At 37.2% G+C, this 12,536-nt stretch overlaps 1 protein-coding gene across 8 annotated transcripts in view; it reads left to right on the top strand.

Moving 5' to 3' along the window:
* The window catches only part of BMPR1A (bone morphogenetic protein receptor type 1A), a 137,096-nt gene extending 125,376 nt beyond the window's left edge, over positions 1–11,720 (top strand). For all 8 annotated transcript variants that reach the window (XM_081823960.1, XM_081823963.1, XM_081823958.1 and 5 more), the window contains 5 exons: positions 2,383–2,575; positions 4,069–4,366; positions 6,165–6,340; positions 7,584–7,714; positions 7,802–11,720. In XM_081823960.1, the coding sequence (XP_081680086.1) occupies positions 2,383–2,575; positions 4,069–4,366; positions 6,165–6,340; positions 7,584–7,714; positions 7,802–7,927 (924 nt within the window). In that variant the 3' untranslated portion in view covers positions 7,928–11,720. The remainder of the gene's footprint in view (positions 1–2,382; positions 2,576–4,068; positions 4,367–6,164; positions 6,341–7,583; positions 7,715–7,801) is intronic.
* The last annotated feature ends 816 nt before the right edge of the window (positions 11,721–12,536 follow it).

The following is a 12,536-nucleotide window of genomic DNA, read 5'->3' as shown; positions in this document are numbered from 1 at the left end:
AGGTTTCTTAGGACACAAAAAGCATGAATCATTTTTAAAATGATAAATTAGGCTTTTTTAAAATTTGAAACTTTTTTTTTTTTAAACATTTTATTTATTCATTTGACAGAGAGAGACAGCGAGAGAGGGAACACAAGCAGGGGGAGTGGGAGAGGGAGAAGCAGGCTTCCCGCAGAGCAGGGAGCCTGATGCGGGGCTCGATCCCAGGACCCTGGGATCATGACCTGAGCCGAAGGCAGTTGCTTAACGACTGAGCCACCCAGGCGCCCCCAAATTTGTAACTTTTCCTATTCAGAAGACACTTAGCTTAAGCAAAGGAAAAAATAAGTCACAAACTGGCAACACAGATCTGAAAGAATTTGTGTTGCGGAATATATAAAGAATGTCTACAATTCAGTAATAAGACAACCCCATTTTTTAAAATGGACAAAAGATTTGAACAGATACTTCCCAAAAGAAGAGAAAGGAATTGCAGCAGATAAGCACAAGAAAAAGCAGGGAATTGCAAGTTAAACATTAAAGTGAGATACTGTACATCCACTAGCATGACTAAGACTGAGAATATTAAGTGCGGAAAAGAGTATAGATCAGCTAGAAATCTCATACATTGCTGATTGAAATGAAAACATTTCAGGCACTTTGGGAAGTGGATTGACATTTGACTGAATAGGTTAAGCATATACTTTCTATACAGTGAAGCAGTTCTTCCACTAAGTATTTACCAAAGAGATCTGCAGGCATGCCCACACAAAGACCCAAATGTGAATGTTCACAGCAGCTTTATTCGTAAGACATAAATTGTCAACAACCCAAAAGTCCATCATTTGGTAAATGGATAAACAGATCGTGGTGCATTCATACAGTGGAACATTCCTCATCAATAAAAAAGGAACTACTGATACAGGCAACAACAATATAGATGAATTTGAAGTGTTTTATGCTAAGCGAAAGAAGCTAGACACAAAAGACTACATATTGTATGTTTTCACTTATGTGATATTCTAGAAAAGATAAAACTGTAGGAAAAGAAAACAGATCAGTGATGCCAGGGCCTGGGGGTGGGTGGGGAGGGGATTGACTTTAAAGAGGCAAGAGGGAACTTTCTTGGGTGATGGAAACGTTCTCTATCTTAATTGTGGTGGTGGTTATATGACTGTATACACTCGTCAGACAGTTCTCAAAAAGAGTGGATTTTGTTGAATGTAACTTACTACCTCAATAATCCTGTCTTCTTTAAAAATTACAAAGGATTCTGAAATAACTGATACATAAAATAAGTCAGTTTAGGTATGCACAGAATCTAATTCATTTTAACTGCATTTCCAACCTGGACCTTAGGGTTCTTTTTAATTTAGAATGGCCACTAGTGCTTCTGAAAATGAAAGGTAGCAATTAATGTGCATCTTTGAGTCAACAAAAATTAATGAAAGCACTTACTATATTTCAAGTGTTCCCCTAAACAAACCCCTATATTCTGTGAGTAGGAAGGAATAGAATTCAAACAAATCCATATATAAATAATAATAAAATTGTAATTGTGATAAGTGCAGCAGCTGAGAGGTATACGTGTGCTATGAAGGTGTTTCACAGAAACGACCCTCTTAAGTAAAGGGAATTGCACATGCAAAAAGACTCTGAGACAGGAATATGCAGGAATGAATTCTAAAAGCTAAAGTAAGGGGAATAAGAGGTGGGTCATGAGAGCAAATGATGAGGCTGGAGAGTCAGGCAGGGGCCAGATTATGTAATGTAGAATCTTAATGACTTGAGTGGAAGATTTGTAACTAACATTTAGATTTTGCTGCACAATAAAGCATCCCTAAACTTAGTGGCTTGAAGTAACAAACATTTATTATCTCTCATGATTCTGTGGGTCTGCTGGGCAGTTCCTTTTCTGGACCTGCTCAGCTAGAGAGCTAGATGATATAGTTCACGGACACGGCCAGGGGCTCCCAGGGTTTTTTCACCCCTCATAGAGTTCTCCAGAACAGCAAGGAAGGGCAAGCCCCAGAGCACAAACACTTTTCAAGTCTCTACTTGCATCACATCTGCTGTTGTTCCATTGCCAAAAGCAAATCCTGTCGCCACGCCCAGAGTCTGCACAGGAGACTACCCAAGGGTGTGGACTGGGACTGGGAGCAGAATTATGTTGACCATTTCTGCAAACAATCTATCACGTCAACTAACCCGTTAGTGTGCGATTTCACAATGTATATTGTACGTTGTTTCATCTTGTTTTAAATCCTTTATAAATTCCACCATTGGGGTGGGTTGGTTGTACATCCCATCCTTTTCGATGGGACAGGCTATTGGGCCACTTTCTCAATCTTAGCCGGTTCTTTTCATCAAGAACTCCACAAACATTCTGCTTTTATCGTGAAGGTTCAGCGAACTATTGCCAAACAGATTCAGATGGTTCGGCAAGTCGGTAAAGGCCGGTACGGAGAAGTGTGGATGGGTAAATGGCGTGGTGAAAAGGTGGCAGTCAAAGTGTTTTTTACCACTGAAGAAGCTAGCTGGTTTCGAGAAACGGAAATCTATCAAACTGTGCTGATGCGCCACGAAAACATACTTGGTGGGTACACGTTTGGTTTCGGCCGATTCCATATTCTGACAGGGTTAGTGGGGTGCAGTGGAAGCCTGCCACACGGGCTTTGAAAATATACGTGAATTCCATTATGTGCATCTGGCTAAAGGAAACCCACGAGAATACACAGTTTAATTACAAAACAATCCTGAATGCCCACCAACCACTTTATTTACTGTCCAACTAGGAAAACAATAGGGAGTTTCAAATTCGAAGTAGTGCTAGTTTATTGGACTTACTCATATAGTAACACAGCCCAAGTTTTTTAAAGGTAATTTAAGCTATTTTCTAGTGTAACTTTAACTATATGTGCCTTTTGCCTTTTATAAACTGAACCCCCCCACCTTCATTTACAAAATAGAAAAATAATTTATGTATGATCTGATTGGTAGGGTGCAGAAACTCCTCTAGCTTTCCTGACTTTTCAGCTACTATTTCCCTACCCTTGAATTTAGAGAGTGCATAGCACATTGCCGCAAGTATTCCAGACACTTAACTGTTAGTTTTCTAAGGGCTGTCACAACAAATTACCACAAACTGGGTGGCTTAAAACAACAGAAATTTATTTTCCCGGAGTTGTGGAAGCCGTAAGTTTAAAAGGAGGGTGTCGGCAGGGCCATGCTCTCTGAAGGCTCTAGGAGAGGCCCCTTCCTTACCTCCTCCCAGCTTCTGGTGACTGCCAGCAATTTTTGGCACTTCTTGGCTTGGAGATAGCACTCTTGCTCTCTTGTTGTGACATGGCCTTCTCCCCTGTATGTCCACATTCCCCTCTTGGAAGGATAATGGTCACTGAATCAGGGCCCACTTGAATCTAGTATTGACCTTCTCTGAACTTGGTTATATCTACAAAGACCCTATTCCAAATAAGGTCACGTATACCGGTACCAAGTGGACGTGAATTGGCATGGAGTGGGGGGTGCGCAGTATTCAACCCAGCACTCACTGACCTTCTGAAGGGAAAGGGACAAGAAAAAGAAAGAAAGGAGCCTGGTATCATGGCCCTGCTTATCAGTGAGCCAGATAGATAGGCAGGTGGGCTGAGGCTTGATGGGCAAGTGGGAGCTGGCTTAGGAGCAAACTCATGGTTGAACATTTTAACTTTATTATTTTAATGTGTCCACTTTTCAATTTGAAATTGAGAGCTTTTCTACATTCCTTCTTCTTATAGTTCTTCATGCTTAGAGAATCATGGAGATGGATAGCATTTCCCCAGGTTATTTTCTGATATATGATCTTTTTCTTAGTCATAGATTGTCATTTTCATCATTATCATTAAGATTATTTTAAATATATTGCAGAAATGTAGAGTTATCTGAAAATCGCAGGAAAGAATGGTACACATTCAAGAGATTTTGCTAGGCAAATTAAATTTTTATTATCTGTACAAGATACCAGAGTTATTCTCAGTATCCTAAGTGAGCATTCATCATTCTTCTTACCCATTTCTGATAACTAACCCTTTAAACCCATTAACTGAACAGGTTTCATAGCGGCAGACATTAAAGGTACGGGTTCCTGGACTCAGCTCTATTTGATTACTGATTACCATGAAAACGGATCTCTCTATGATTTCCTGAAATGCGCTACACTAGACACCAGAGCCCTGCTCAAGTTGGCTTATTCAGCTGCCTGTGGTCTGTGCCATCTCCACACAGAAATCTATGGCACCCAAGGAAAGCCTGCGATTGCTCATCGAGACCTAAAGAGCAAAAACATCCTCATTAAGAGAAATGGAAGTTGCTGTATTGCTGACCTGGGCCTTGCTGTTAAATTCAATAGGTAAGCGGTTCTTTGCCTGTGTTTTGAAATCATTGTAACCTCCAAAAGATATTTGCCTATTTGGATTCAAGATAGTGGAATTCCAAACATGTATTTGGGCTTATCTGGTTATATAAATAAATAGTTGGGATTTTTATGTCTTGGTGTTTTGTTTTTCTGGGTTTTTCTGTTTTGTTTTGTTTTTACAAAAATTACAACCTACTCTACATAGTTCCTGATCTCCTGCTTTTATTGTCTTAGACATCATTCTATTGCAATTTATGTAGATTTGCTTCATTCTTTTTAACAGTGTTGGTGCAGTTTTCCATTATGTGGATGTACTATAATTTATTTCATCTATGACCCAACTGATGGGCATTCAAGTTATCTCTACTTTATTGTTTAAAAAATGCGTTAATTGTATCTTACCCATATATAATATCCTTGACTGCTTAAGTATTTGTTCGTGGTGGATTCCTAGAGAAGGGGCTAAACAGAGTATGTGCCTTTTAAAGTATAGTATAATTGCAAGCTCTTCCTTTAGGAAGCGTTCGTCAGTTTACACTCCCATAAACAGAGAAGTATGCCATTTCTCCATCACCACTTGAAATTGTCGATATTTTTTAAACAGCATTATCAGAATTTTAGGAAACCACTGAAACTGTTTTAATATTGTTACAACTCTAGGATATAGCAGCCAATTTACATTTCAGAATTCATTTTCAGGTTTATAAAATAAAAGTACTAGTCCATAATAAAGCGAATGTTAAAATTTAAATCTTCTTCCCTAGTTGTTACAGTGTTCTGATCCTTTTGTTCTTTATCATTGTGGTGTTTATTGGCTCACATACTCATCAGGTACTGTTTAAGAAAATCTAAAATACGTTATATTAATCTTGGCTTCGGAGTAGTTTCCAGAACCTGCCAGAATTGGGGGCCTAAATAGCAAAAGTATTTATGTCTTCCAACTCTAAAATTTAGTCCCAAAATTGAAAACCAATAAGCATCATTTATTACTGATTGTCAATATGATTATGTAAACATTACTCACAATAGAACTAAGTTGGTTGGACCCAAAAAGAAAATGTAATCCTGTGTCACAAACGCTGAGTTTATCACGCGAGAACAGTAAAAGCATTGATTCCTCTCAGCTTATTTTTACATTCATTTGTTCATATGTACATCATAATTCACTGCTGGAGGACTAAGCACATCCTGTGTGACTCCACTGGGAGAGGACTTCTGGAAGCCTGTGCCTGATTTCCTGAACTTTGCTCCATGCACCGTTTCCCTACTACTGCTATTTCTTATATTATCTACTGCTCTTTCTTATATTCAGTACTGTCCTTTTTCTTAGAGAGGCACTAAACTTGTTTGGTGACGAAACTTGAACTAATGTGAGGTGTTTATTGTCTTTATCCAGGATAATATGAATATTCATACTTAGCTTTTCACTGCAGACAGTAATGATTCTGATTGAGTGCCGCCCCGGACCCTGCTGGGGTTTTGTGTAATGTGTAACATGTATTTAAAGGGTAAATATTACTTTTCTAAAATCTGGGAAATGCTAAATTTTAAAATCTAATCCGGTCACAAGGAATTCTGTTAAGGGAATGTTGATGTAAGATTAGTAGGTTAGATAGATTTTTTTTTTTAATTTTATTTTTTTATATATTTATGTGTTGTGTGTGTGTGTGTGCATGTGCGTGTGTGTGTGTGTACACACGGAGGGAAGAGTCTGGCTTACAAAATGGGACACAAATACAAGATAAACTATTTTGTTCCTGGCCCTCAATCTGAACACTGTCTTCTGTTTCAGCGACACGAATGAAGTTGACGTACCCTTAAACACCAGGGTGGGTACCAAACGCTACATGGCTCCGGAAGTGCTGGATGAGAGCTTGAATAAAAGTCATTTCCAGCCCTACATAATGGCCGACATCTATAGCTTTGGCCTGATCATTTGGGAAATGGCTCGTCGTTGTATCACAGGAGGTAAGACTTTAGGTAGTGGGTTTCCGGTTATGTTTGTATTCTCATTATTCAAAAAAAGTAACAGCTTCATTTATATAATTTAGATGTCATATATGTCAGGGATTCCCAAGGCCACTCTCAGGTTCTTTGATTTCACTACAAGGACACACAGGATTCAGCATATAGTTGTCCTCACAGCTAAGATTTATTACAGTGCAAGGATACAGATAAAATCAGCCAAGGGAAACGGTGCATGGAGCAAAGTTCAGGAAATCAGGCACAGGCTTCCAGACGTCCTCTCCCAGTGGAGTCACACAGGATGTGCTTAGTCCTCCAGCAGTGAATTATGACAACATGTGAAATATTGTCATCTAGGAAAGTTCATTAGAGACCTAGTAGCCAAAGATATTTTTGGAGGCTGGTCACATGGGCACCCTCCACCTAGCATGTACCAGAATTCCAAACTCCTAGAAAGAGAGCAGGTGTTCAGCATAAACCATACTGTTTGTACAAATAGTCTAGGCACACAGTGAGTGACACTTATCATTTAGGGAAGGTTTTATATGAGTGTGTAGGGAATTGATAACCCAGCAAGTTCCCAGATACCGGCCCAGCGCCAACCCTGCAAGCAGGCCTTTTCAAAGGATAGCAGTCTCCAGCCTGCTGTGTTAACTTTTTTCTGCATATCATGTTGTCTTTCTACTGCAGAACGAAATAAGACAAAACAAAAAACAAAAGCCACATTCGTTAATAAGAACAATTATGTATATAAGTAATCAAATTAAAAATCGAAGGGGCACCTGGGTGGCTCAGTTGGGTAAGTGACCGGCTCTTGGTTTCAGCTCAGGTCATGATCTCAAGGTTGGAAGATCAAGCCCCACATCTGGCTCCATGCTGAGCATGGAGCCTGCTTAAGATTCTCCCTCTCCCTCTGCCCCTCCTCGGCTTGCTTGCTCTCTCGCGCGCACACGCAAAATAAATAAATAAATAAAAATTGGAGGTAAATGAGCGCTTCACCTTTTCTTAAGGGTTATAGGTATATCCACAGGTATGATGGGGACCCTGATGGAGGTAGAGGAAATATTTAGGCATAGAAAAAGAGAAGAAAACACATTTACTATTAAAAGTGAATCATTCACTCTATAATTCTCTTCTTTATGTAGGAATCCATTTTATCTCCCATAGTTCAGTAAGAGGTGCTGAGTAGGTTGATATATTTTGTCTAGCCATTTTTGTGCCCACTGTGTTTTCTCACTCCCTACAGGGATAGTAGAAGAGTACCAGTTGCCATATTACAATATGGTGCCCAATGATCCATCATACGAAGATATGCGTGAGGTTGTGTGTGTGAAGCGTTTGCGGCCAATTGTGTCCAATCGATGGAACAGTGATGAAGTAAGTGGAGCTCCATCCCCTGAGGAAGTGATTGGTAAGTGTCGTCAAAGATCTTTATGTGCTCATTATATTCTCTTTACTTTTCAGTGTCTACGAGCAGTTCTGAAGCTCATGTCAGAATGCTGGGCCCACAATCCAGCCTCCAGACTTACAGCTCTGAGAATCAAGAAGACACTTGCCAAGATGGTTGAATCCCAGGATGTAAAGATTTGACAGTGAAACAGTCATGAGGAGCAATTCTAGACTGCAAGAACTGTTTTCACCCAAGGAGCGGGTGGAGTTAGAGTAGAATACGGATGCTGACTTGGTTCTCAGACTCTCTCCTCACTACACCTTCACAGGCTGCTAATACTAAACCTCTCAGTACTCTGTAGAATAACAAGGTGGGAACTTCTAAACACTTTGTTCTTTATATATGGACAGCTTTATTTTAAATGTGGTTTTTGATGCCTTTTTTTTTATTGGGTTTTTATGAACTGCATCAAGACTTCAATCCTGATTATTAATAAGTCTCCAGTCAAACTCTGGGTACTGAATTCCCTATTCATAAATTGGTGCTTTCTGTGAAAGCCTTAAGAAGATAAATGAATTCAGCAGAGATGGAGAAATACACACTTTTGCCTTCTACCTGAGGAAAATTAATCTATTTGTATTCCACCTTTGTAAACAGCCTATGGATTATGATCTGTTTGGGATACAGTAGTTTGATGGTTTGTCAGGCTTTGATATTGGTATGTGTGTGTGCACACACACGCACACACCAGGATTCCTCTGTTGCCATTTGAATTAGAAGAAAATGATTTATGAATGCACAGGAAGATGCTGGTGGCTGTTGGTTTTGTGCTTTAAAAATGCATTATCTGACCAAGATTCTCCAGTCACATAAAAACCATTTATTTACCTTACAAGTGATAGCTTCTCTGCCAACTTTATTTTTTAACATAAAAGTTGATATAAAGGCCAAAAGAAGTTTAAAGTGTCTGTAAATTTGGACTATTTTCCTTTCATCACCATCTTTTTCTTCTTTCCTTCCTCCCCTTCCTCTCCCCTCCCCCCCTTCCCCCTTCCTTCTCTTTCTTTCTTTTCGGTAATTCTTACTTTTGTCATGAAAAGCATCTTATCCAAAGTTGGAACTTCCAATGCCATGAACCTTCTAAAGAGAACACTTCTTATTGAAGTGAATTACTAATTACTGCATTTGATAGCAATGTAAGTGCCTATAATCATGTTCTATATTCTTTATTCTCAGTAACTTTTAAAAGGGAAGTTATTTATATTTTGTGTGTAATATGCTTTATTTGCAAAACACCTCCTTTACAACCATATTTTATATATGTACATACATTCATACTGTAGAAACCAGCTCTCATGTGTACCTCATATCCCATTCTTAAGGGAAGAAAATTAAAAGATCATCAGAAAAAAATGTTATAATGTAGAACTACTTGTAAATTGTCAGAATTAATGCATTCAAAGTAGTATATCAAATCTAGGACTTTGTTATTCAGGCATATACTTTCATTAAGATGCTGTCATCTCAATTTTTCTTTATCAAAGGATCCTCCAATTAGAAGTTTCTGTTTCAGAGCTGATATAAACTTATCAACAGCTGTTTGGGGCATTTAAATCATTTGAGATTTTTGGTTTTATGATTTCTGTTCTATAACTTGTGAAGACAATGAAGAGTCAGGCAAAAAAGTTCAGTATCTACTCATTACCTGTATCTATACCATATAGCTGTTATTCAATAAAATGCTACATATTTTATGGATGCCTTGTTATCCCAAGGAATAATTCTGATTTACTTAAACTTATACTTCTCCAATGCCTTTTAAATATTGTCTTATCCTGAGTAAACAACTCATGGGTGCATAAAGTGAAATAGTTTTCTTTGAATGTAACATAAAATAAATGTGATTACATCACAACATAGTTAAAAGTCTTTAAAGGGGAGGAATCCAGAGCATGTATCCATCCATTACCAAAAATCTGACTGGCATTTAAGGATGAAACTCTTACATATTTATATATCAAACTTAACAAATTTGAAATCTGCTTTAATAGTTTTGACTAAGTTTAGTAATTTTCATCTAACATAATTAAAATTTGAAGTGTTCACAAAAATGAGTAAATGTGCATATTGATAGTACCCAATAACATGTTCTTTCAGAATGTCCTCCCCTATACTGAGAGAGATTGTAATCCATGTTGCCTTGTGACTTAAGAACACTTCTGAGCTCTGATTTTAATCTAAGGTTAATCTTGCTTTATTTTTTATTGGTTAAACTGTAAATCCTGAACATTATTTGTCGTCTTACTAACAAAGAACGTATGTAAAGAAAGGCAAACTTATTCTTAGAAATGTTGAAATAGTGGGTGGAAGCAGACAATTACAGGTAGTATATAAGTACGAGACCACTATATTGATTTTTTTAAATAGATCTATTAAGAGTAGTATCAAGGATTAACTTTAGCAACTTGTTCAATAAAAATATTTTCTAAGGTAGCGTGTTCTTTAAAAAGCAAATGATGCCATTTTGAAATCCCAAAGTCCAAAAAATATGCATGAAACTTACTTTCTTCTCCTTACTCTCACTGTTAAATTTCTAAGTTCATCCAGTAAGTGAAATATTTAAGACTGAGGAAGTATTACATAGTACCTTATAGTTAATAATTTGTAAAACCCTAGAAGCCATTATTTGGCCCCACTTAAAATTTAAAAATTTAAAATTTTAAAAATTTAAACATTTTAAAAATGTGTGGCTTCTGTCTGTCATCCTTTTAAATAAGTAAAACATAAAAACAAGCAAAAACCCAAAGCTACCTGAATACAACAGAAGTTAGCCCTCGAAGAAAATTCCTTTTATTGAATTCCCTTTATACTGGTAAATACCTCCAGAATTAAAGGCACACCAGGATCCGCCTCAGTGCATTCATTCTGAGCTTTCCCTGTGCTTTCTTTTGAACAAGTTTCTGAAGTACAAAATTTGAATCTAATTTCTCTGGAAATGTTTTCACAAAAGATCTTTCAGTCAACATTTTATGTTGCATTTCCGATGTCTGGAAGTGTCCCTAAACTTAGAAAGTGGCCTATAGTTTTTGAAAATTATGTTTTCCTAGAATGGGCCGGATTTTTTATTTATTCACTCTAAAATATTCAGTACCTTTTTCTTTCATATGCTTTTCTTCTGTTTAGATAAAAAATATAACGCAACTTTTAAAGAATCCTGTATCTCTTAAACTGGCCCAAGATCAAATTTGATAATGAATAATTTATTCCAGGCAGGATTTTATAAATTAAATCACTTGTGTTTCTTTGCATACACATTGTTTGGAAATGTTGCAAATATCTAAAATAATCTCAATGAAATACTAATTGATTTTTTAAAAAAGATTGTTGTAGCTCTTGTACTGTTTAAAGGGTAGTATTTATTATTTGCTTTGGTCAGGTGTTAAAATAGGGTAGCAGTTCATTCTCTTGCCTTAGTGCTATTATGAGAGTCACAGTGAAAACTGCAGAGAACTGACATGTTCATAAAAACTGAATTAAATCTCGGGCAGCAGCATACAAAGCCACATGTAATGATCATCCCATAAGGAAAGTATGTGAATACTGCTTTTGCAAAGGATTAAATATATTATTGTAATTTTAGCTCGTGCTCTGTACTATGCTTTCAGTGGAATTATTTAAGCCCTTTTAGTGACCATTGTCCTTGCCCATTTAAAAACTAAAATGTAGTATATGTTGTATAAAATGAAAATATCATTATATAAGCTTAATTAGGGAAGTTGTACATAGACATTGAAAGAAGGGTTAAAAACAATTTTATTATGCAATTGTAAAACACCAAAAATATAGATTCATCTTTGATATGTAACACACTAAATGTATTTTGTACAGCATCTGGTTTAAAAGGTGCCTTATTAAGTTTACCATTAATTGCTTTGTTCTATATATAGATTACCTCCAATGTATCATTTTTAAGTAAATAACCTTATTTTAGTATACTTTAGTGATGTGTTTTGTGATACTCGGACTGTATTGTGTATTAGAAGTCACATGTCTGGTGAGATTTTATGACAGATAAGTTAGTATACATACATGCGTCCCTGAGACGTGCATCTCAGCTGCCAGAAATCGAGTATGGAACACAAGGCAGGTAAGTGACCACACACTTTCCTTTGTGTACACAGAGCAGTTGAAAACCTATTACAGTGAAGGATTATTGCCCTTTAAAAAAAAATTCTTTTTTTAAAGATTTTATTTATTTGACAGAGAGAGACACAGCAAGAGAGGGAACACAAGCAGGGGGAGTGGGAGAGGGAGAAGCAGGCTTGCCGCGGAGCAGGGAGCCCAATGCAGGGCCCGATCCCAGGACCCTGGGATCATGACCTGAGCCGAAGGCAGGCGCTTAATGGCTGAGCCCCACCCAGGCACCCCTAAAAAAAAAAAATCTGAATCTAAAAATATGTACTCATTGCAGAAATTTTGGAAAACACAGGAAAGAATAAAGAAGCAAATAAAATCACAATTCTATTGCCACATGTACCCCTATTTACATTTGAATGTTGCTTTTCAATCTTTTTTTTTCTGCTGCATATTTTTTTTTTACAAAATTTGAGGTCATAGTATGTCATTAATATCCATTGAGAATGTAACTTTAAAAAATTAACTACATAATATCCTACCAAGTAGATGGAATAATTTATTTTTGTAATTCCCTATTGAATATTTGGGTTATTTCCATTGTTGTAAAAAATATAATGAACGGGGCGCCTGGGTGGCTCAGTTGGTTAGGCGACTGCTTTCGGCTCAGGTCAT

This window comes from Leptonychotes weddellii, chromosome 6 (genome assembly GCF_054177405.1).
Source record: "Leptonychotes weddellii isolate Sample4059 chromosome 6, ASM5417740v2, whole genome shotgun sequence".
In the NCBI taxonomy this organism is placed as follows: Eukaryota; Metazoa; Chordata; class Mammalia; order Carnivora; family Phocidae; genus Leptonychotes; species Leptonychotes weddellii.
Note: the sequence above shows the minus strand (reverse complement) of the source record. Positions and strands in the feature narration are given on the sequence as shown.